We start from the raw sequence: 26,475 nt of genomic DNA on the forward strand, positions 1-26,475 counted from the left end.
CTAGGTTGGAGGCTTAAGGTAAGGATAAGCACTGTAAGGAGGTTCTTGAGACTATGCCTGCTACCAAGGGGTTCGGACATAACAAACTCCAGATCACATCTATTCCTCCTTGCCTCTATAAATGCCCATGAATGACCTTTGACCTCCCTTTACATAGGGATCTAAGGGCGATTCATACTCAGTGTCGGCCATCCATTTCCAGGTCATAAAACATTATCAAAAATTACCATGAAACATGTTCATATTGTTTCCAAAGTGTGCCCCAACCATTGGTCCACTTCTTAGGCACCTTTGGGCACATATTGGGCTGTCAAAACTACCCAAATCGGCCCCTAATCTTGCCTTAGAGACGCCTGCAGTAAAATCCATGTCCATATGCATTTCAGTTAAGGCATGCACAATGTAACATGCGTGCTAACAGCGGAAGACTTAGACGCTAAGCAAAAACAGAGATTAACACTAATGAAGATGGCAAACGCACAGTAGAGACGACCTCCCCCCCTCCTCAGTTCTTGCATCATAGGAGGGCTGTGATCCACACATTTTCTTTCTTTCTACCCATAGAAGAATTTTATTCTTTTGCAAAAACAACCAGAAAAACTGGAAAGCAGACTTATTGCACATAAAATAATTCCATGACTTTACCACCTTAATGACATGAGCAAAAAAAGCAGTGTTAAAAGAAGAGCATGCCATGGTTCACTTTCCAAATGCACATAAGGAACTTTACATGGAAATAATCAATTCATGCTCACCCCAGAAGCAAGAGGAATCACATCATCATCATTTCCAGAAGTTAAATCGATTGTCGGGCTCCTAGAAACTCTAGTAGAACGTGCCCCTCCAGCGACTCTTTGGGAAAAAGAAGCCAAATTGGTTCCTTGCAGCACTGAGAAAGTGCCACCATAATGGGTTAGCATATAATACACACAGATTAATTTAACAATGAGCATCAAGAAAAATACAACTAAGTGGTCACAATAGGACTGTGCAAATGCATGCAAGACATTTTAAAAAGGTACATAGCAAAGAGACCTTAGTAAAGGTTGGCATAATATGCACAGATTGACTTGACAATAGCTGTCAAGCAGAAAACAACCAACAGATCCCAGTAGGGCTCTCCACAAGAGACATAAAGAAGGCATTAGAGAAGAGACCTTAATATTGCCTCAATGAAACATCAAATACAAGGCTTCATCCAAAATATGAGATTTGCTTTGTATCTGGAAAGACTCAGAAGCCATGCATGGACTCTATAGACGCCTGAGAAAAAGGCTGATGCTTGGGTTACACCTCAGAAACGTGCCAGTATGAAAGTGCTCCTTGAGTAGCGGAACCATAAGGTAGTCTTTTTAAATGTTTAGGAAACAATGCCAGCTAGAAGTTGTCTATACCCAAGGCTTTCCTCTTTCTCCAATGCGCTACATGATAATCAGGGCAAACCAAGGAGTGTCGTCTACAGGAGGTGGGCAGGCACAAGAAGATGCAACACATTATAATGCAGTCATTGCAGGCAGGCACAAGAAGATGCAACACATTATAATGCAGCCATTGCAAGACTCAATGCATGCTCTTGAGCTGAAACACACCTGTTACTTCCAACAGTTTTTATGGATGTTCAGGATCATACCAGAGCTACCAAGCCTAAGCTCCAAGTCTGCACCATCCAATGGAGGGCTGGCCACTCCACGCCGATTATGTCGTGAGTTCCTTGCCTATTCAAAACAATGAAAAGCTCCTCAGGAACAACCCAACACCCACCCCCCACCCCCCCCCCCCCCCCACGCCCCCCAAAAAAAAAAAAACAGAAAATTTCAGGAAGCCCAGTTTCAAAGAGTTCCTGTCTATCAGCATTATGACAACAGCATTTAGAAAGCAAGCAGCAAACTGTCCTTGTCCCACCAACAGGGATTAAGAAGCTTTTGGAGAGCCAAACTACAAAGGCCGTCTCAAAGAAAAACCTAGCTTCTTAGAAATCATTAATCAACATTAAGTATACAAGTGTTTGACAGAGTGATTATGGTAGCCGAAGATTTAAGCACACAAACACAAGCAGTCCGAATATCCTACTAAACTAAAATTCTAAGAGCAGAAGCTCTATGTACAACTATGGCTATAAATCTATCCAAAAGATGATCAAATGCAGATAAAGTCTTCCCCATGCTCTGCACAACTTTGAAGATGCATCCCCTTGCTTTAACCCTATCAAGTCAGGTACTAGTCCAACAGAGGGTTTTTGTTTCTTTGCTTTAGGTTCTTCTTGTGAATCATCTGCGTTTTTAAGTGCTCTCTTCGGACACCTATAGTACCGATGTCCCTCTTCTCCACAAGAGAAACATTTGTTGGCAGCTATAAGTTCTTTCTTTTCTTCATTTGTTCTTTTGAGGTAAGGGATGAAATTTCCTCTTCTTGGATTGCCCATTCTCTCATGGTTCAGTGTCTTTGTTGTCCTTTGACTCCTTTGCCTCCTTAAATGCCTTCTTTGAAAAGAGACGTTGATCCTTAAATCCTGACATCTGACCAATAAGCATGGCATATCCAGTCCAAGCATTTTCTATCATCTGAGTCATATTGATGACCTTTGTTTTAATGCAATAATCATGAAGCTCCTTGGGTAACCCACAGCAATATGTCTCTACCTGCTCAACCAGTGACACGGGCCTAAAGGATATGATTGGTAGCAAAGCATCCCAAAATTTCTTGTTATATTCTTCCAGATTGATACAATCTCTGCAATCTAATCGATGCCAAGCTGTCATAACATCCACCTCAAATGTCGGTGTCAACCGTAAAGAAGAGAAGATTTGCTTGAACTCCACCCAAGTGCTAGGTGCTATACCCTAATGAAGAAGTGTCGACCACCATTGAAGAGCATTTCCCTTTAGGAAAGAAGCTGCCTTCCTTACCTTAGATGCCTTTGTGAAGTTACCACCAGAAAATGCCGCATCAAATTGTTGAATGAAGGTGAGAGCCTTCAAACGATCCTTTGCCCCACTAAAAGTATCAAACTTTACTGCAACACCACCTCTTTATAATCTTTTGGCTTCTCGCCCGGAACAAGATTATCGTATGGATGTGGTTTGAGAAAAGAATTGCCCACAGCATTAGATCCCATGCCCATCATACCACCTCCCATACTAGGCATACCAAAAGCACTTCCGCCCCCACCACCATAAGTTCCATACATACCTCCTGGCATACCTCCATACATAGCTCCATGCATACCTGGTTGCATACCATAGCTCCCAGTCATGCCCATGTTGGGTACACCCGTCATGGAATGAAAGACAGAGCCTCCACCAAAGTAACCAGGATGAGAAGTATTAAAAGGGTTTCCATGGGTAGGTGGGGGAAAAGAAGAAGAAGAATCAGGGTATGGCTGAAAATTTGGGTAGATAGGAGCCGAATGTTGAGGCTTGGCTTTCTTCTCAGACCCCTGCTTCCGTGGTTTAGAATCAGCTTTGAAGTTTTGTGAAAAACATGAATCCTTCGCAAGTTTTATTAATCCCTCCATCAAGCTCTGCATCTTTGCTTCATAGGTGGCATCATCATCTTCAAATTCTGGCATATCGGGAGGTAATTCTTGTTCGCTTTCCTCATCTTCTTCAAAGTAGCCGTCCTCTTCTGAAGATAAATCCTTCATCTCCGCACTAGTTCCAGCCATAGAATTAAATGTGTCGACCACAGGCTCGCCCCTTGAAAAAGTTGACGATGAATCCCGGCAATGGAACCTTGAAACCAGCCTCTAGAAAACTTGACGGGCGGTGAGCACAGTTAATCACACTTAAATGATAAATCTCTTTATGAACTGGAATAATAAACTTGGAGAAAGAAGAAAAAGAATAAGTGGAGCTGGAGTGCTCCTGCACAAAAGACCAATTGGCCCCAAAGCATGGCACCCCCGCAGGTATTTATTTATCACTCGAGATCGGCGTAGCCCTTGTATAATTCCCGAGAAGATGCCTCCTTGATTCACGTGGAGGAGATCTCCTTCAACTTTCACCCAATTTGTGTTATGTGGTAACAAGAGCCTTGGCCCCGTTTTTATACAAGATTGGGGGTGAAAAGCATAGCTTTTCCCCCTTAGAAAAAAAAACTATTACAAGTGCTTTTATCTCAAAAAAAAACTCTTCGAATAGCTTTTCTTCTTCTCTTTTTTTATAAAGAAAACAAAAATATAACTCTTGGCGCATGCGTTTTCTTTTTTCGAAAATCCACCATGGACAGATCTGCGTTTTTGTGTTCATGCGTTGAAGCTTGCGTTTCTTCAAGGGCTGATTGATACCCATTCAGTGGGCTGCAGTTTCCTCTCTTCAGGGCATCAGATTTCAGCCTTCTTGGCAGCCTGACAAGGGTGTTTTTTCTGGACAGCATACCTGTCCTGCTTGGTGGCAACTTCCAGGGGTTCTCAGGCGTTCTTTTTCAGGTCTGGACAGCAACATAGCTGTCCCAAACAGGCTGCATTTTTTGCCTGTTTGGGCTTGCTTTCTCAGCCCTAATCTTGGAGCTCTCTGGGCTCCCTTTTGCCTATCCTTTCTGGTTATCTTTGTCAAAATACGCAGCGGAGATGATAACCAAATCTGAGCCCCTATTGCTCGGGACATGTATTCCTTTTGGTGATGATATTGAGAGCAGGTTATCACCTGTGTTTCCTTCCTCTCTCTCTCTCTCTCTCTCTCTCTCTCTCTCTCTCTCTCCCCCCCTGTGTTTCCACTTTCCCTTCTTCCGCTGCACATTCTATCAAGCGTCATACGCAGTGCTTAACTACAGTTGATAGATTTGGCAAATTTGTTATGCTTATTCCTTGCAGGGCCAATGTGACTGCCGAGGATGTTGCCCAATTGTTCATTCGGCATTGGTACCCGATTGGCAAGATTCCTAGGACCAGTGTTAGACCGAGATGCCCAGTTTACCAGTCATTTTTGGAAGGCATTGTTTGATAACTTTGGTACTAAATTGAATTTTTCCAGTGCATTCCACCCACACACGGACGGCCAGACAGAGATATACAACCAATTGGCCTTTGATGTGCTGAAGTGTTATGTCCACGAGCAGCAAGGTAAGTGGGAATCTTATTTGCCTTTAGTTCAAGCTGTTTTGAATGATTCTTTTTCTTCAGCTATTGGTAGGACTCCATATGAGGCAGCATTTGGAAGACCTTTCCAATCGTCGTTGACGAGGACTTCGTCTTCAGTACCTGAAGCGCATAGAGTGACGGAGTCTTACCAGGAGATTTTAGAGTCAGTCAAAGACAGGTTGGCTAAAGCACAAGAGGCCTACACTCGACAAGCCAATAAAGACCGAAGGGATATGAAGTTTTCGCAAGGGGATTGGGTTTATCTTCGGATTATGAAGCAAAGGTTGCAACAGGTGGGCAAGCGATGCCCAAAGTTGTCTTTCAGGAGCTTCAGACCTTTTCCCATCCAAAAGAAGATTAATGAGGTTTCCATACAACTGAAGCTACCTCCAAGTTGGACTATGCACGATGTGTTTCACGTCAGTTGGTTAAAGCCATCTGCAGGTCCGATCCCTTCAGAAGTTAAAGACAAGGCGGAACCAGATATTATTGATGAAGCAGAAGTTATGGTTCCAGAACAGATCCTTCTGCACCGTTTCAAGCATGGCTCAAACCGAAGACACAGAGAGTTCCTCACGAAGTTTCAAGACCAAGGGACCCACGAAGCAGTATGGCTTGACAAAGAGTTTTTCGAAGACTATCCGGCATTATTGACGGATTATTTGGAGGCTATGCAGCTTCCGTCAAGTTAAGCAGAAGGGGATGTCACGTGCATCCCGCACTTGGATGCCACGTAGACATTTCTGTACAGAAGGTGCAGGACCTGGGATGGTAAACTGGTCCCATGTGAGCCCAGTCCGGGATGAGTCAACCAGGGTTCCATCCTGGTCGTCCGAGGTCAGGTGTGCATTGTCTTGCACACGAGTCCAAGGTCAAGTGTGCACTGTCCTACACATGAAACAGTGCGAATCCGCGCTGTGAGTCTCCCTTTGGAATGATGTCAGTGATTCTGTGTATCTGGTATGGTACTGGATGCCAGATCATTGTGTAGATAGTTAGGGTTTGCTTTTAGGAAAGGGGCCAGCCCATAGGGCTACCCCAAGTACTTGTGTGGGCATGGGGACAATGTAAAACCACCCCCATGAGTCCTAGGAATGCCTTGGCTGTACCCACCACCCATAGATAGGCCATGGAGGGGCTGTAGGACAGCCCTAGGGGCAAGCCAGGGATAGCTTACATGATATGCAGCCTTTTTATGGCTGTTGGGCAAGTATGGGGCAGCCCATACAAGCTGCCCAATCTCCAAACAGCCTGTAAACAGTGCCCAGCCTCCTATACAGTAGGCGCCTAGTGCCCAATCATCAAGGGAGTGATGCGCAGCATTTTTATGATTTTATTCAGCATTTAATGCTGTTTATTCCAGTTGTGGGCAAGATTAAAGACAGCCGACTGAATAATAAGGTGGCCGACTGCTTTTATTGAGTAGTATAAATAGATGAGCCCACAACCCATCGTGTTATCTCATAATTCACCAAGAGCCAAGGCAATCAAGGGCCAGGACAGCCAAGGAGTTGCTAACGCAAAGGGGTGAAGGACTGCAGGTCAAGGGCGGAGTTATCTCATCCAAGAAAGGTCAAGTTTCCTGTATTTTCTTTTCAGATTTACATCATTCTAATAAAGCAAATACACCATTCGTGGTGGGGGCCCTACAGAGGGTATTCGGGACCCAATACTGTGTCCTCTCCTCTCTCCCTCTCTCTCTCTATTTTCTGCACATCTTCATTCAGTTTTGTGCGTTAATTCCGTCGCGAAATGTCATGTGCATCATAGATGCCATGGACATTCGGAGGGCTAAATCCAGAAGAGGCAGCCAGATAAAGAGTAGAACCAGGTAGAACCAAGATGATAGAGCACAGAGCACTCTTGGCAGTATAGACTAGAGAAAGACGTGAAGAGCAAACTGAAGTTCAGATGACTGTCGATTGCAGGCTACACAGACGGCTGTCGGCTGATCATGGACGTGGTCGGCTGAAACAGAAAACAAGGGCAGCAGCAGGCGCAAGGAGGAGGAGGAGGAGGAGGAGGAGGAGGAGGAGTCGGATGTATTAAATAGCATTTTATGCATTTATTACTGGCCGACCAACAGTCGGACAATTTACCAAGTGTCCAAGGGATCTATAAATAGGCCCAAGTGCTCATTGTGTTAGCCATTCACTCCCTCTAGGGGTGTGATGTTGGATAAATGTAATCCCAACTCCTTAGTCCAATTTAATGTGTGGTGGCTAGGCTAGTGGTCAGTGGTTGGTGTAAAGCCTACAAACGGTTGGTGCATATGGTTCATGCAACTCATGCAACTAAAAATAGGGTAGAGGGGTCTCTAAATAAGGTACAAGTCGTGATCTCAAGTGATTATGTAAGTTTGGTTCATGCCTAATCATAATTAGAGTCTTTTTGTGTTAATCTCAAAGCAATTTCTGCATATACTAGTTTTTGTCCCTCATGTTCATGATGTTTTGTACAAGCTTTGATCCACCTTGAGTAGCTCCCAGGAGGTTTGTTGGTGGTGTTCCACAGTGCCAGATGGGGATGGCAGTTCCGTGAACCAGATAGGTTCTCAGGCAACGGTCCCAAGGGAGGTTGATCCTCCAAGGGTGATGTGAGAGTGCCAGACTCAGTTCCCGGAATGAAGACCAAGACGGTGTTCAAAGTCAGGGCAAGAATGGATTGTGGACTTGATGGAACCAATGCATAGATCTTCGTCAGAGACAGAGTGGTTTGGAGAACAGGCCGGGTTTTCAGAGAAAAAGGGTTGCCAGGTATGGTTAGCAGAGGGGGATGTCATGTGCATCATAGATGCCATGGACATTCTGAGGGCTAAATCCAAAAGAGGCAGCCAGATAAAGAGTAGAACCAGGTAGAACCAGGATGATAGAGCACAGAGCACTCTTGGCAGTATAGACTGGAGAAAGACGTGAAGAGCAAACTGAAGTTCAGATGAATGTCGGTTGCAAGCTGCACAGATGGCTGTCGGCTGATCATGGACGTGGTCGGCTGAAACAGAAAACAAGGGCAGCAGCAGGCGCAAGGAGGAGGAGGAGGAGGAGTCGGATGTATTAAATAGCATTTTATGCATTTATTACTGGCTGACCGGCAGTCGGTGTCCAAGGGACCTATAAATAGGCCCAAGTGCTCATTGTGTTAGCCATTCACTCCCTCTAGGGGTGTGAGTCATTAGGGGTCCCATAGGGGACTGTTTTGGTGAGTTACCACCTTTTTATGTAAGGCAGCCCATGGCTGCAGATTTAGGTACCTTTTTGTATCATAGAATATACTGAATTTCCAGCACCTCTCTCTCTCTCTCTACTCTCTCTCTATATCTGCGTTTTTGCATCAGATGGTTTCCAAGAGTGTTTAGGGCTGAAAGAAGACTCCCAGAGCTTCCGCGTGTTACACAAAAAGTGTGCTGATTTCTGAGCATTGAAGTTACCGATCTCCCCCGAAGCTTCTGCATGTCACATTCAATATTTTATCATCAACACCATCCATAGTCTCTATTTTCTCCACCATGCGATCTGTGATCTCATAAATCAGCCCCATGGTTGCTCCCTCCCTATTAGCCATGCGAAGGATCTTTAAAATGGGAGCCATCAACTTCACAATGAGCTTTGCATTTTGCCAAAAAGTAGCATTATATATAGTGTCTGTAATCTCATGGCCTCTAATAGTTTTTACAGGCTTTGCATTAATCCACTCATCAAACACTGCCATCTTTCTCAAGCCATTGTACACCCTCTCATCAAGAAGGTTTGCAAGTACAATGAATGTGTGCAAATCGTGTATCTGCTGGCTTCAAGAGCTCCTTCTTGCTATAAGTTCAAAACATAAGCCAAAAGTCTTGGCTTTCTAGTTATGAACTTCACAATCTTTTTTCCTGCATCTAGCACAGGAGCAACCCAACTCAAGCTGCCAATATCCTCAAACAACAAATCCAAGCAATGACATGTGCAACGAGTATAGAAGATGTGGGACCACTCTGCTTCTATGAGCTCTCCAGCACGCACACAGTTGGAGGCATTATCCATGCACACTTGGACAACTTTTGCAAGTCCAACATCAAGAATTACAACTTTAAGACTACCAAAGATGTATTCACCTGACTTGTATTCACCACTCGCATCAACAGCTTTCAAAAACACACTGCCATAGATAGAAGATGCAAGCACATTAATTATTGGCCTCTTCTTGACATCAGACCATCCATCACATACAATTGTCACTCATGGGTGCAATATTTGCATCTAACAAGAGCAATGCCTCTTGATTTCTGTTCGATAACATTCACATGCTCCCATTCGAGACCCTTGTGTCTTGTCATACTTTGAGAAGTTGAAGGCTGAAAACCAAATGCTTGCATTAATTTTAGCAAGAGATTAGTCATTGAAAGAAAGCTCAATTGAAAATACCCAAATTCAATGAGAAGAAAAAAAACTCATTGAATTTGGGTATTTTCTTCTCATAAAGCTTTAAAAAAAGCCCCAATGTGCAGATTTTCGTCAAATTTGGGGCTTTTTTTTTAGCTTTCAAAGTATTAAGCTCTCAATGAGAAGAATATACTCAAATTCAATGAGAAGAAAACTCAATGGAAAAAAAAAGCCCCAAATTTGACGAAAATCTGCACAAATTTGGGGCTTTTTTTCCATTGAGTTTTCTTCTCACAAGCTGAATTTAAAATTTTTAAAAAAGGCCCAAATTTGACAAAAATCTGCACGATGTGCAGATTTTCATTAAATTTGGGACTTTTAAAAAAAAAAGTTCAGCTGTCAACGTATTAAGCTAGCGATGAGAGAGAGAGAGAGAGAAAGAAAGAAAGAAAGATTTTATTAACGTCTTCCAAAAGACCGAACTCGGCCTATGAGACAAATCGGAGTACCTGTATGGGGCCTAGCGGTTCACCTGTAGGCTGCTGACTACAGCTCGGTTTTCCAGGCGGCGCACAAAGACCCACGAAAGCAATCTACAAATCGTTTTTTTTTTCCACCGTTCATACCCTTTTTCTTTTGCCCGTCAAGTACACTTTTGGGCATTATTTTGTCTACCGCCCAAAATTTTTTATTTAAAAAAAAGACAAGTTTGCAAACTTTGCAAACCACACGAATGATACAAACGTTTGCAAGGCCTTTCAAACACGAATGTTTGCAACTATGTCCGTCATTGCCGCTGCTCAAGACGAAGTCATCCAGCCAGCAAAGGATACATCCTTCTCCCCCTTCAACCCCTCATCAAAGAGACCAAGTGAGTTTGAGGTTCCACACAAGAGGCAAGCCACTCTTAGAGACACCATTGGAGCGAATGTGACCTCTCTCTCTTAGGTCCGAGGAGGCAAATGTGGAGATTGCACGCACAGTCATTGAATTTCGTGTCCTTAAAACTCCTCAATGGCAAAGGATGGTGAGGGCCATTGCCGAAGTAGGACCATGCCATGGCCCTTGGCATGGTATCACCTACAATGACATGCGCACAAAGGCACTTGATGAAGAAAAGGAGAGAATCAACAAGACCCTCGAGCCCGTTCAAGCGGGGTGGGTGAAGTATGGATGTTCCATCCTCTTTGACAGATGGACCGATAAAAAGACGAGGAGCATCCTCAACATTAGACGAGGAGCATCCTCAACATTCTTGCACGCCGTGGATGCCAAAAAGGCAGGGACGAAAACCTCGGGTGATTTCATCAATCACCACATTCAACAAGCCGTAATCGAGATGAGATACAATTTTGAGTTTGAAGCTTTAGCCTTTGTCTTTTACTCAAATTTTAACTTTCAAGTCTTATTTATTTTCCATATTCTTATTCAAATTTCATGCATCCATCATCCTTGTACGTTGGCCTCAAAAATGTAGTTCAAGTGGTTACGGACAATGCATCCAATTGCCGCAAGATGGACCACTTACTTGAGACAGAGTTCAAGTCCATAGTGTGAACTCCTTGTGCCTCTCACTGCCTTGACTTGCTTATGGAGGACATAGGCAAGTTAGAGTGGGTGAAGACTGTGGTGACAAAAGCTAATCATATTCTCACTTTTTTCAGTCAAAAGGTCAAGGCCCTGGCTATCTTCCGCCATCACAGCAACTTGGAGGCCCTACTCGACGCGCTGTGCCTACATGTGGCTTTTTCTAGAGCACCTTTATGATGTGATGCCTAAGCTCCAAGTAACAATGGTTTCGCCGGAGTAGCATGAATGGATACAAAGTGAGACACCTTCGCATGTCGATGAGGCAACAGCCATTCAACGGCTATGCTTGAGAGAGGAACTCTGGCGCCAGGTCCGCGCCATAGTCATTGCGATTACTCCCTGGTAACGGGTTTTACGAATGACGGACATGGAGGGAGGAGCTACTACGAGCTCCTCACTCAATTTATGAGAAGAGGCCATTGCCGAGATTCATCACACCATAGCATAGTCACATGGGAACGCCGTTCCATTGGTGTGGAACGGGGGAACGTGGAGTAATGGAACAAGGGAACGGCGGAACGTGGAGGAACGCTTTTTTAAATTTTTTTTCCATGATTCGCGAAGCGGCACCCCTTACGTTTTTTTTCCCACGTCACAAATCCGCCGGCAGCGTAATAGCGCATCGTTCTTTCTTTTTTTTGGACAAGCTGGGTTACGGGTGCCCAAAACGTTTTGGGCACCCGTAACCCAGCTTGTCCAAAAAAAAGAAAGAACGATGCGCTATTACGCTGCCGGCGGAATTTTGGGCCTTTTTTAAAGGGTGCCCAAAACGTTTTGGGCACCCCTTGTGTTAAAAAAAAAAACGGATACCTGCAAGTAGCGCCGCCGCCGACCCCTAAAAAAAAAACATGGGAAAAAAAAAAAGATTATGCAACGTTTTTTTTAAACGTTGAAAGAAGACCTGCCAGGCTGCCCTGCAACGTTCAAAAAAAAACGTCAATATCAACGTTTTAAAAAAAACGTACCTCTCTGAGAAGTTAGAACTTATAAAAACCTACAGAGTGCACACTGCAGCTGCAAGTACAGTGTGCATAGCCAAGTACAATCTCTCTCTCTCATTATTCATAGCCAAGTACATTGTACAATCTCTCTCTCTCTCTCTCTCATAAGGGAACCAAGACAGCTTTCTCTCTCTCATAGCCAAGTACAATCTCTCTCTCAAAGCCAAGTACAATCTCTCTCTCTCTCTCTCTCTCTCTCTCTCTCTCTCATATAATGCCTCCTAAGGGAACCAAGAGAGCCAAGAAGAACGAAGCATGGTCATGGTGGGATGAGGTGGATATTCTTGAGGCCAATCAAGGCGGAGGAGCTAGGAAGTGGAAATGTCGCTATTGTGGCAGCACCAAACATGGGGGAGTCAACCGAGTTCGAGGTCACCTAATCCATGAGCCGGGACAAGAAATCCAACCATGCTTGTCAATCTCAGCTGAGAAAAAGAGAGAGCTAGAAGCTAGGCATAATGAAGTGATTTTTCGTGCTCCTCCTCCAAGAGCTATGGCTGCGAACCCATCATTCTTTACAACTCCTTCAAGCAACTTCTCCACATCCGTAGGCTCTTCTTCCGTGCATCAACCACCACCCCCCAAAGGCACGCAAAGAACTCTTGCGGGTTCTTGGAATCCACGCAAACGAGAAGCCGTGGATGCAGCTATTGCAAGGTTCTTCTACCATGACCACATCGCTTTCAATGTGGCAAGGTCCCCTTATTTTCGGGAAATGGTTCGTCTCATTGCTGAATTTGGACCAACCATAGTCACAAGGGACGGGGGACGGTGACGGGGGACGGGGACGGGGACGGGACGGGGGACGGCCATAAGTAGGGAACGGGGACGGGGGAGGGAACGGCACTCAAAAAATAATTTTTTTTAAAAATTTTCTACTCTGCACTTATTCTACTTTGGAAGCACATCAAAATGAGCACAAATTTACACTAAAATGCTAAGATTTTGAGTCAAAGATAATAATTAAGTAGATATCTGATACAAAATGAGTCATGACTCAAGAGTCAGGACTCAGGAGCCTTAAGGAGGCAAAATGAAAATACAAGGACGGACTCAAATGAGTCAATGACAAAAAAGTGCTGAAGACTGGAGGCTAGAGGCTAGAGCTAAGTAGTAAGGCCCATGAATCATGATCCATGAATGATCATCCACGTGAAGTGCTCGCCTCATGGTCATGGGTAGCTTGTGCGGCTGCCAAAGAAGCATCAAGCTCATCCTCAGTCTCATCCTCACTGGCATGCTGCTCCTGCACCTCATCCTCCCGTTGCTCTTCTTGTTGACTCATCTCCCACTCGGTGAAGGAATCTGCCTTCTTGGTCATGCTCTTGCAAAGCATTCGCAAGTTCGCGCTGACGAAGACAAGGTCATTGGCACGCTCTACCCCGAGTCGGTTCCTCTTCCTAGAGGCAATGTGGCTGTAGGTACTCCAAAGTTGCTCCAAGCAAGAGGAGCTGACGGCCTGGCTAAGTATGCGGATGGCAAGCTGCTGCAGCTCCGGTCCATCTGAACCAAAGTCCTCCCACCATAGAGCAGCACCAACTTTGGAGCGGTCAACCTGTGCATCATGACAGCCATAGGAGCCATGAAACGACCTGTACATCGAAAGCTGGTCCCTGATCTTGCGCCTAACCGATGCATCAGGCACAAGACGATCCAAGATGATCCTCCATCCAGCTCTCACCTCCCGGTCGCTCTCCTGCTTGTTGCCTTGGAATTCTGGGTCCACCACATAAGCTGCTGCATGCAATGGAGAGTAGTAGGAATTCCACCTTCCTAGACACAAGGCATGGATCTCCTCGTATCTGTCTTCGTCAGGCACGAAGTCTTTCAACTTCTCTATCATGCGATCCATGGCCTCGTAGACCTTGCCTATGCATGGCTGCATAGCGTCTACAATCCTCAACAGGTGGACTATGGGCCTCACCATAGCATCTGTGGTCTTCACACGCTCCCACCAAGAGGCGTCATCCGCCCGTAGCCTACACTCTTGGCCAGTGTTTGTATGGGACTCTTGCATGGCGACAAACTCGTCGCTAAGGAAAAGCCCCCTCAAAGCACCACTACAATCCTTCAACCAGCCCAACATGAGAAAGTTGTAGGCGAACCGGGTGTCGGAATATTTGAGAAGAGAGAGACAGGACCTCTTGTTGAACTCATGCCGAAGTCTTTGGTGGTTGAGGACAAAGGAGACCATGGTGTTGGCCTCCTCAATGAGCGGGCTGATCCATGGTAATGCCCCGATGTCCTTGAGGAGGTTGTTTAGGCAATGAGCCATACAAAAGGACACCGTGACATGTCCATACATACCTTGGAGAATAGCTCCCGCCGCCCTATTGGAAGGCTCCCCATCCGCAACAAAGCCGACTACATGCTCGGGGCCAACGATCTCCATGGTGGTAGCCCACTCCGCCGCAAGCACATCCGCGCTCTTCCCAGTGCCGGATGCATCATGAGATGAGATGAAGTACATCTCTCCACGGGAATATGCAACCATGCCGTGAATACTCCTCTTGCGGGTGTCACTCCATCCATCCACAATGAGGGAGACTCCGTTCCTCTCCCATTGCCGCTTTGTGTTGTCGGCCGCTTGCTCTACAATGCGCTTCTCCTTGTCGAGCAATGTAGTGCGCAAGCTCTCGGATGAGGGGGGCGTATAGGTTGAGCCATACTCCCCAATCTTCTTAACCATTACCTTGAAGTATTCCGACCTATTCAAGAAAGTAATTTACTAATGAGAAGGAGACTAGGATGATGAAAACATGAATGATGAATTGGCAATGATCGATTGCACTTACCTAGCCGCTTGAAAGGCAATGTGGTCGTGGAAGAAGAAGCGGGCCACCGCCATATCCACCTCCTCCTTCAACTTGGGGTTCCAATTCTCCCCAAGTGTAGATTGTCGCCGTGGGCCACGTAATGATTGAGAGGCCGTGGAGATGGAGGGTGCCGGTGTCGTGGATGGAGTAACATTCCGACTTGATGGCGAAGGTGATGGTGTGCATGATCCCGATCCACCACATGACTCCATGGTAGAGGCTTGAGTTCCTCTCCCCATCGTCGCGGGATCCACGGCCACTCATGGTGTCCTTCTTGTCGCTTCGACCGCTTCGTAGACGCTAAGCTTGTCAAGAAGTTCCCGTCTCTTCTCGGGCGTGACATTCGTGCAAAACCTCACCTCATGCCCACTCTCATGCAAGAGGTGGGCTCGCACTTTGTCGGCGCCACCCGTTCGCCGGTACGGGCAAAGCTTGCATACCCATGGCCGAGAACCGCCTCCATGAACGGATGTGGTGTAGTTTACCTCCTCCCACCATGTCCATCCCGTTGTCCTTCTACGAGAAGCCCCGGCACGTGAGGAGGATGCCATGGTTGAAGATGGCTTGCCGCTTGACTCTTGAGCCTTGAGGAGTGTGAGAGAGAGAGAGAGAGAGAGAGAGAGAGCCTTGAGGAATGAGAGAGAGAGCGAGAGAGAGAGAGAGAGAGAGCCTAGAGGCTTGGAAGTTGGAAGAGTCAAGACTCAAGAGGCTTGAGGGAGAGGTGAGAGCCTAGGCCCTAGAGCTTGGAACTTGGAAGTTGGAAGAGACTCGAGAGAACTTGAGAAGATTCAAGAAGCTTGAGCAATGAGCAATGAGCAATGAACTTGTGTGTGGCAGCTTGTAGCCTTGTGGGCTCTTATATAGATAGGCAAGAGAGAGAGAGGGCCAAGGCCCAACAGCCATAAACGGCTAGTAGAGCCCAAGCCCAACAGCCATAAACGGCTACAGTGGGGCAGGCACGCGGCACGCAGGCGCAACGGCCAGAAACGGGCGCAACGGCCAGAAACGGGCCGGCGCAACGGCTATCTGTCGTCCCCCGACAGCCGTCCCCCGTCCCTACGGCGTCCCCTGCGCCGTCCCCGGTTTGAAACGCCAGACAGGGGACGTCCGTCCGTCCCCGTCCGTCCCCGTCCCTGCGCCGTCCCGTGTCGGCGTCCCCGCGTTCCTAGGCGCCGTCCCCGCCGTCCCCTGTGACTATGGGACCAACCTACACTCCCCCTTCTTCGGAGAGCCTTCAAACCACGCTTTTGGCAAAGGAAAAGGAAGCTGTTGAGCAAGCCATGCAAAACGTCAAGGAAGGGTGGCAACGCAACGGTGTCTCCATCATTAGTGATGGATGGAGTGATAGCCAATCTCGCTCCATCCATGGCATCATCGCATACTCTCGAGGGAACACATTTTTTGTGTCTTCCCATGATGCCTCTCCAACGGGCAAGTATGCCGACGTCATCGTGGAGGAATGGGCAGAGGCAATTGAGCAAGTGGGTCCTCAAGATGTGATCCAGGTCATTGGTGATGGGGAGGCCTCAAATCGAGCTGCAGGCGACCTTCTTTTGGCAAGGTATCCACACATCACATTCACTCCATGCATTGCACATGGCTTGAATAATCTTCTGAAAGACATTGATGGTCTTTCATGGGTAGCACCATGCATAGCAAAGGGAAAAGACAGTTTCATTCATCACTCGGCACACATTTAGCCTCTCCGAGTTTAGGAAAAGATCCCCAAACTTGGATCTTAAAAAATATTCGAAAACTCGTTTTGCATATAATTTTATTATGCTAGAGAGGCTAGTTGCACTCCATAACATTCTCAAGCAGCTTGTAGTGAGTGATGAGTGGAGCACGTGGCCCACTGCCCGTAGCACACAAGGAACAACTTGTTACACCCACATCATGGATGCTCCTTTGTGGGTGAAGATTGAGCATGTTGTCAACATTACGAAGCCCATTATCTACATGCTGCGTATGGTGGATGGGAAAAAACCTTGCATTGGCAAAGTTTATGAGGGCATGGACAAGATGGTGGAGCGTATCCTTTCTTTGGAGCCCGACACAACAAAGAAGGCAGAACTTCAAAGTTTGTGTCAAGCAAGGTGGGACCGATATCACTCACCAATGCATGCAGCTGCATTTGTGATTGATCCAGAGTTTCAAGGCAAAGGCCAGGAATCGGATGAAGAAGTCACAAATGGCTGGGACAAAATCCTTGCCAGATTGGTGCCTGATGCTACGATGAGAAGCAAGATTAGAATTGATTTGGGAAAGTACAAAGCAAAGACAGGTAATTTTGGTTCAGCAGATGCCCAACAAGATAGGACACTTATGGGAGGTGCTCTTTGGTGGGAGAACTACGGATCGGGTACTCCAGACCTACAACGGCTTGCAATGCGCATTCTCAGTCAGAATGCAAGTTCTTCTCCAATTGAGCAACTATGGAGTGTTTTTAGCCATGTTGCCTCGAAGAGGAGAAATCGGCTACTCACTACCAGAACAAATGACCTTGTGTATGTGTCAGCCAACTTGCGACTATTAGCCCACGTTGCTAGTGGTGACTTTGACCATGAGAGCTTCATAGATATGGAGCCACAGTCTGAGTCGGATGATGACGACCCTCCACCTCCACCTCCACCTCCACCTGCATCGATGCATGATGCATCTATGGATGATCTAGCTGACATCTTTGCACCTATTTGATATCACCTAGGACTTTAGGTTTCTTTGTTCTTAGCTATCTAGATTCTAGCTTTCACTATGTGGCTGTACATTGTACAAGCTATTGTACTTCTGGTTTTCTAAATATGAACAAGGTCATTGAGTTTGCTATCAAATTCTTGTCTTTTTTTGTCTACTTTCAATTGTATATTTGTCTCTTTTTACCTGCTTTTAATTGTATATTTGTCTACTCATGTGTATTGAAATATGATAACGTGTCGTTCCGGATCCCGTTCCGGATTGCAAGGGGTCCCGTTCCCGTTCCGGATTGGCCCCTCGTTCCCATATCCGTTCCCGTTCCCTGGTGACTATGCACCATAGTCCTAGATGAGCTTGATCCAAAGCATACGCTAAGAAGGTAAATAAGAATAATTCAATAAACTAAAAAAAATGATGAATCTAAATACTTATTCTTTCTTTTTTCTCATATAATATATTCTTTCTTTATTTCAGTGATCCCCTTGAGATTCTAACTCTTAAGACTTGAGCTAAAAATTATAATTATGTGTAGATACTAAAATCCTAAACATTTTTTAAAAATTGCGGATTAGGATTGCTCTTCGGGTGCATGTGGAGGAACTAGAGTTCCTACTCACTTATACACAGGAAGTTACGAAATCAATTGAGCACGAGATAGTTAGCGGTTGGTCTATTGCTTTGTCAGAATGCGCAGCGAAAGACTAACGCACGTAGGAGACGCATCACCATCGAGCTCCACGAACACCCCCAATGGGCACTGCAACATCCCTCCACCGGGCTCCCGTCTCCCGGTGAGCGGCACTGCCTCCCAAAACACCGGCCGGAGGAGATGATTATGACAAGGTGCCACTCTAGTCTATATATGGCTCTTCAACTTCCCATGCTTCCACTTATGGGATAATCCAAGGCACCTTCTAGTCATAGATCACACGTTCGAAATCGCCAACCTTCCAACACCCTCCCTCGATTCAAGCTCCGCAAGCCACCGAGGCACGAGGGGGTCGCCCACGATCACACACGCCTAAACTGCCCAGTGTAATATGTGGAAGCTTCGGAGAAGAATCGGTAACTTCAAAACTCAGAATTCAGAACTCTTTTCGCGATGGAAATTCACGCACAAATTGAAAGGAGAAGTGCAAAAAATAGAGAGAGAGAGAGAGGGAGAGGTGGAGAGGACACAGTATTGGGTCCCAATTACCCTCTGTAGGGCCCCCACCACGGATGGTGTATTTGCTTTATTAGAATGATGAGAAATCTGAAAGAAAATACAGCAATCTTGGACCTTTTCTTGGCTGGGAATACCCTACCCTTGACCTGAATCCTTCACCTCTTTGCTTAGCACCCTCTTGGCTTTGTCTAGCCTCTTATGCTTGGGCTCTTGGTGGAGAATGAGATAAATGAATGGGAACAAGGGCTCTCCCTTTTATACTAGCCCAACTCCAGTCAGCCAGTACTACTGCAGGCGGCCAGCAATAAATGCTCCCACGACTGGAAATTCAGCATAAAATGCTGAAAATATTCACATAAAATGCTGCATTTTTTCCTTAAAAGACTGGACATGATGCGCCTGCTTCTGATTGGCTGGACAAAGCCTTTGCAAACCTCAAGAGGGCTGGGCAGCCTGTATGGGCTGCCCCATACCTGCCCTACTGCCATGCAAAGGCTGTTTTCTCCTGAAATTTGCCTTTAGCTTGCCCTAGGGCTGTCCTACAGCCCCTCCATGGCTGGTGGGTTCAGTCTGGGCCTTCCTGACCCTCATGGGGTTGGTTCCACACCATTTCCCATGCCCACACTAAGATCCGGGGTAGCCCTATGGGCTGGCCCCTTGTCCTAACCACTATCTACTCAGTGATCTGGCATCCGGTACCATACCAGATACACAAAACCACTGACATCATTCTAGAGGGAGACTCACAGCGCGGACTGGCACTGTTTCATGTGCAGGACAGTGCACACCTGACCTTGGACTCATGTGCAGGACAATGCACACCTGACCTCAGACGACTGAGATGGATCCCTGGCTGACTCGTCTCGGACTGGGCTCACATGGGACAAGTTCACCATCCCAAGTCCTGCACCTTCTGTACAGAAATGTCTACGTGGCATCCAAGTGCGGGATGCACGTGACATCCCCTTCTGCTTAACTTGACGGAAGCTGCATAGCCTCCAAATAATCCGTCAATAACGTCGGATAGTCTTCGAAAAACTCTTTGTCGAGCCATACCGCTTCATGAGTTCCTCAGTCCTGAAACTTCGTGAGGAATTGTCGTAGTCTTCGGCCTGAGCCATGCTTGAAACGGTGCAGAAAGATCTGTTCTGGAACCATAACTTCTGCTTCATCCACAAGGTCTGGTTCCGCTTCGTCTTTGACCTCTGAAGGGGTTGGACCTGCATATGGCTTTAACCAACTGACATGAAATACATCGTGCATAGTCCAACTCGGAGATAGCTTTAACTGCATAGACACCTCATTAATCTTTTTCCTGATGGGAAAAGATCCGAAGCTCCTGAAAGACAACTTTGGGCATCGCTTGCCCACCTGCTTCAATCTTTGCTTCATAATCCGAAGATAAACCCAATCCCCTTCCGAAAACTTCATATCCCTTCGGTCTTTATTGGCTTGTCGAGTGTAGGCCTCTTGCGCTTTAGCAAATCTGTCTTTTATTGACTCTAAGATCTCCTGGTAAGACTCCGTCACTCTGTTCGCCTTCGGTACTAAAGACGAAGTCCTGGTTAGCAACGACTGGAAAGGTCTTCCAAACGCCGCCTCATATGGAGTCCTACCAATAGCTGAAGAAAAAGAATCATTCAAAACAGCTTGAACTAAAGGCAAATACGATTCCCACTTACCTTGCTGATCGTGGACATAACACTTAAGCACATCAAAGGCCAACTGGTTGTATATCTCTGTCTGGCCGTCTGTCTGTGGTGGGTGGAATGCACTGGAAAAATTCAACTTAGTGCCAAAATTATCAAACAATGCCCTGCAAAAATGACTAGTAAACTTGGCATCTCGGTCTGACACTATGGTCCTAGGAATCCCGCCAATCGGGTACCCATGCCGAATGAACAACTGGGCAACATCCTCAGCGGTCACATTGGCCCTACAAGAAATAAGCATAACAAATTTGCTAAACCTATCAACAATAGTTAAGCACTGCGTATTACGCTTACTCGAACTGGGAGGCAGATTCGTGACAAAGTCCATGGAAATGTCTTGGAAAGGACCCTCAGGAATTGGCAAGGGCTGTAACAACCCTATCTTCTTTCCACGAGGAGCTTTCACCTTTTGACAAATGTCACAGCGTTGTACATATGTAAACACATCACGCCTCATCTTTGGCCAGTAGTATTGCCGTTCTAATTTCTCCAGAGTCGAATTCATGCCCCTATGACCACCATGGGCATCATGGAGAAGAGCTGCCTGAATGACTTCATGACACATAGTCGGCCTTTGTAGAAAAGCCAACCATCGCGTATCAAAAAATGGCATGGTCCTGTGGCATCCAATGCATGTTCCCACTGTGTACCGAATTCCTCAGATTCCACATACGTGTGCTTCATGTCCTCTAATCTTGTACCAACAAGATCAAGTCTAGTGGTCTGAATCGTAGACACTTGTCCCTTCCTGCTCAAAGCATCGGCCCCTGGATTGGCCTTTCTTGGAAGGTACTCAATCATACCACCAAACTGCTGCAATATCTGACTCCAGCGTTGTTGTCGATCACTCCACTATGCACTTGGCATCGTCTGAATCCAGCGCAATGCCTGATGGTCAGTGCGAACCTCGAAGTCACGGCCATACAAGAAATGTTTCCAATGTTTCAAGGCCTATATCACTGCTAGGAGTTCACGATCATAGACTGAATAGTTCTTCTCGGCGGACAGTAACTTACGAGACATATAAGCTACTGGATAACCATTTTGTTGTAATACACCTCCAATTGCGATGTTACTCGCATCGGTGATCACCTGAAATGGGTCGTCCCACGAGGCAAGTGCTAAACAAGGCGCTTCTGACAAAGCCACCTTGAGGTTTTGGAATGCCTCCAATGCTCGTGGAGTCATTCGAATCTTTTGCCTTCTTGTCTTCACTCCCTTTAGCAGATCGGTGAGGTCTGCCGAGAGGTCAGAAAACTTGTCGATGTGGGTGGAATATGCCTAGCATATACCCACAAATGATCTAATGTCATAGGCTGTCTGAGGTACTTCCCAGTTGACAATCTCGGCCACTTTAGCTGGATCAAGTCGAATGCCTTCAGCACTAATTACATATCCCAAGTAATGCACCTGGAACAGATAAAATTCTGACTTCTTTTCATTGACGTAGAGCTCGTTGCTTTCCAACAACTTAAGGACTTTCTCCACATCAATGTCATGCTGCTCAACCGTAGCTGAAAATATGAGTATGTCTTCCAGAAATATTAGCAGATCGGTGAGATCTGCCGAGAGGTCAGAAAACTTGTCGATGTGGGTGGAATATGCCTGGCATATACCCACAAATGATCTAATGTCATAGGCTGTCTCAGGTACTTCCCAGTTGACAATCTCGGCCACTTTAGCCGGATCAAGTTGAATGCCTTCAGCACTAATTACATATCCCAAGTAATGCACCTGGAACAGATAAAATTCTGACTTCTTTTCATTGATGTAGAGCTCGTTGCTTTCCAGCAACTTAAGGACTTTCTCCACATCAATGTCATGCTGCTCAACCGTAGCTGAAAATATGAGTATGTCGTCCAAAAATATGAACACACACTTTCCAATCAAATCCCGAAAAACACGCATCATCATGCGATTAAATGTAGCTGGGACGTTCGTCAAGCCAAATGGCATGACCACAAATTCATAGTGGACTCGTTCCGTACGGAAGGCTGTCTTGGGGATGTCCCCCTCCACAATCCGTACCTGGTGGTACCCACTCTTTAAATCTAGTTTTGAGAACACCTTTGCTCCATTCAGCCTCTCGAGGATATCGTCAATTCGAGGCATCGAGAATCTGCTCTTGATAGTCAGCTTGTTGAGTGCACGATAATCGAGACACAAACGGGAAGACCCATCTTTCTTCTTGACAAACAAGATTGGTGCTGCAAATGGCGACACGCTCGGGCGGATGAAGCCAGCTTGCAACAATTCTTGGAGTTGGCGGTCCAACTCCGATTCCATTGCCTTGGAAAGGCAATACGGAAACTTGCTCGGGGGTTCCGAGCCTGGGAGGAGGTCAATCCTGTGATCCTCCGGTCTGGACGGAGGGAGCTCGAGAGAGAGAATGTCCCGAAGAAAAATCTTCTCGAACTTTTCGTGGAGAACCGAGTACTTCTCGGAAGCACTGGCCACCGTCTGGGCTGTCTGGATGTAAATCATCGCACACTGTGCGCCTTTCCTGACAGCTCGCTTAGCCTGCAAGTGGCTTATGAGCGAAAAGTTCGGAATTCCTGGCTCACACTTAATGGTCACCGAGGCGTTTGACACATTCCGATTGATCTGGAACGTGTGCTTGTCCCATTTGACATCAGGGAGAAACTTGTGAAACCACTGAATACCCAAAATTATGTCTGCTCCTACAAGAGGAGCAACCATAAAGTCACGGACAAACTCTATGCCCTGAATCACTAACTTAGCACCTAGAGCTTCATACTTAGCACTTATGGGATAATCCAAGGCACCTTCTAGGCATAAATCACACGCTCGATATCGCCAACCTTCCAACATTGCCATGCTAACTTGCACATGGTGCGTGCAATGCACAACATGGCTCAAGTGAGACAAGTATATTATTACGTTAGACCTACATTACTTTCAATATTTTATTATTTACAATTGAAATATGTTGTAACTTGTGGATTTACTAATACGCCCGGGCCCCTAATCAATTACAACCTTGTAGATAAACGTATGGAGATTTTGGTGGGAGCTCTCAGGTGTCCTCCTCTAGTGAGGATATTGAAGAGTCTAGCGACAACTCTGACATAGATGGTGACATAGGCTTTTAGCCTCTATAGTCCATACTCTACTATCCACTATCTAACCATGCCCTTCTTACCTTTAGTATCTAGTAGCTAGGCTTTTAGCCTTTTTGCATTTTTGTACTTGCCCATGCCAACTTTTGTGGCTTTATATATATGCATGACTCTTTGACATGTACATTTATCTACTTTCATTTTCTATGCAACATTCTATGTTTTGGGTAAGTTGTAACTTCTTTAAGTTTTGCATCTATGTGTATGTGTGTATAACAATACATATTTATATTTTTAGGTATTTTTTAAATGAACCGTACCTCCACCGTATTTTTATTTTCAAAATTTAGTGGTGCATTCCGGGACCGTATTTGAACGTAGCCTATCGAATCGAACTTTTTGTACCTAACAACTATGCTCTATACTCTAGCCCCTAATCATGCAACCAACACAAGCACAATGCTAGAAAAGACAAAAATTGAGAGCTTGAAAGGTCAAACCAGTAGCGGTTCCCAATTGTAAAGCATCCATGTATCCCACCAATCAAGCTCGACATTTACAATATACCCTGTTTGCACTCTAGAGTCTGTAACCCCTTTCATGAGATTCCAATTGATGCAAGACTCTAGGAGCCCTAAGCTATGATACCAAAAGGACAATTATTGAACTAAATGCAAGTGTGATTACAGCAACTCAAGACTTAAGCACACAAACACAATATTCTACTAGTTAGTCTCTATATTAATAACAAAAGCACATGCTCAATGTACAAAAGCATATGCCTCAACTATGGACACAACTATATCCATGGCGGCTGATTGTAGATCTGTTTCTATCTACCTTCAAACACATGCTTCAAAGCTCCTAGAGAGTACTTAGACTCCTGATACGATTGATAATGAAGTGGGGGGGAGGGAGGCGAACTATTTATAGCCCCATCAGTCCCCTAACGTACTAGTCAGCCAGACGGCTGGTCGGATGCTGGTCCCCTTGCTGCCGCACCAGCCCGCCACTTGTCCACACCAAACCCACACCCTAAGTCTGATTCTGTGTTGCCTCGCATCGTTCTAGAAGTCATGTGGGCAACCTGCCCTTGAAGAAGGCTTCTTAAACACGGCCTAGGCTTTGCTAATCCTGATAGCATTTTGTAGATGCATCACACAACATATGTTGTATATATAACAATGGAAAGTTTGGATTAAATGCCAAACTTGCCAAAGACAAGGGCAATCTTGGCTCCATGAGAGTGATTTCACAAAGCTTCAAATTATCAAACATCGTGCATAGCCATAACATCCCCACTCACATCATCAATGCTCCAATGTAAGTGAACCTCATGCATAAAAATGTGTACCCATGTATGATCACTTATATGTTTATAGAACCAACATAATGTATGCATCTTTGCAAATGCAACAGATGGTGTGTGTATGTATCTTTAGAATGCAACATGCAACATGTATAGGGGATGAAACTTTAGAGAGTGCCACATAAAGGATGAATAACCTTTGAATATGCATGGTATAGAATGTATGTCTTTTTTATTGAAGAAGCTTTTCATGTACTCTCTCTACCCATCACATATGCATATACCCATCACATATGCATATACATAGTATGTCAAAGTCTTATGTCTATGTACTCTCTCTTTTCATGTACTCTCTCTACCCATCACATATGCATATACATAGTATGTCAAAGTCTTATGTCTATGTTCATGTACTCTCTACCCATCACGCATACCCTCCTTCCAGATTTCACTACTCTCTACCCTCACCGGCTAAAAATAGCATGTTTGAAATAGAGTGCAACTCATGCGGAACTTGATAGTGAGTCAACCACATCTGAAATGATTTTCTGTCTCAATGGAAATGTACTTACTTTGCATACATGCATACGTGAATGCATGCTTTTACAGCCACAGCTTTGTGTACTCCCTTTTCCATCACATGCACGCGCACTATAATGCATACATAAATGCATGATTCTAAGCAGGACAACCATATTAACTTCTGGAAAATGATTCACAGTCTGTATTGAAGAGCTTTTTAGTTAAACGTTTAAAAAGCTTAAAGAAACCCTCTATTGAACAGAGAGAAAATGCAGAGCAATGGAACCCTGAACAAAGACTGGAGAAACAGTGTTACCTGGGTTTCAGATCGGGGGGTGAGTACTTGGACTTCATCGTCATCATCTTTCACATCGATGGTGATCCTCTGATTGCTGCTTCCAGCTTCGCGTAACCCAGCACTTTTGGCTTTCTCATGGTGATGAAGATGGCGATGATCAGAACCCTGCGCTCGCACTCTAGCCCTAGGACTTGATAAGGAACTCCACGTCTCAAGAAGGCTCATGGCTACGGCTACGGGCGAAACGCAAACACTGTGAAAAAGCTCGTGAAACCAGGGGACCCTAACTTGCTACAACTCTGATCATGGGTATGCGCGATGGTTTTTCAATGCACAAATCTTTCGGAAAAAACCCTAACTTGACTCTCATCAAGAAAATATCGTTCGCTTTGAAAATCCCCGTCTAAACATCATCAGTAGATACGATTCCGCCATCGCCAGTCTCTGCGCTACTTTGAAAGGACGAGAAACGATCACGCCTCGACGCCGAAAAGTGTATGAGGGAAGCTGTCAAAGATTGCAGGGTGGGAAGACCAGTCCAAAGCGTCGGATAAAACTAGTGAAAACAATGTCGGATTCGAAGTTCCAACCCAAGACTTTCTTTTAACCTTCCCGGGCCAGACAAAAGGTTATATAGAGGTAAAGCATAGGCTCGCACATCCTCGCGTTATTGGCATGCTTTGCTCTCTCTCACATGAGCTAATCACACACATGGCCCCACACAGAAGAGAAATTGAACATGATTGGTGCTGCCTCCATTAAAGATAAAGATAAGTTCGACAATTTCCAATCTCTTATATGCACCTTGGAGTACTTACTTAATGATAAGAGATTAGGTACACATGTT

The 26,475-nt window shown here is 45.6% G+C and overlaps 1 protein-coding gene across 1 annotated transcript in view; it reads right to left on the reverse strand.

Annotated features, from left to right (window-relative positions):
• The window catches only part of LOC147613934 (uncharacterized), a 39,134-nt gene extending 12,870 nt beyond the window's left edge, over positions 1–26,264 (reverse strand). Inside the window, exons 1-3 of the mRNA XM_086781936.1 lie at positions 25,647–26,264; positions 1,631–1,715; positions 756–889 (exon numbers count right to left, since the gene is read on the reverse strand). Of these exons, the coding sequence (XP_086638062.1) occupies positions 756–889; positions 1,631–1,715; positions 25,647–25,853 (426 nt within the window). The 5' untranslated portion in view covers positions 25,854–26,264. The remainder of the gene's footprint in view (positions 1–755; positions 890–1,630; positions 1,716–25,646) is intronic.
• Between the last annotated feature and the right edge of the window lie 211 nt (positions 26,265–26,475).

Source organism: Cibotium barometz, chromosome 43 (genome assembly GCF_041138505.1).
Source record: "Cibotium barometz isolate CiBa-2024 chromosome 43, ASM4113850v1, whole genome shotgun sequence".
Taxonomy (NCBI): domain Eukaryota; kingdom Viridiplantae; phylum Streptophyta; class Polypodiopsida; order Cyatheales; family Cibotiaceae; genus Cibotium; species Cibotium barometz.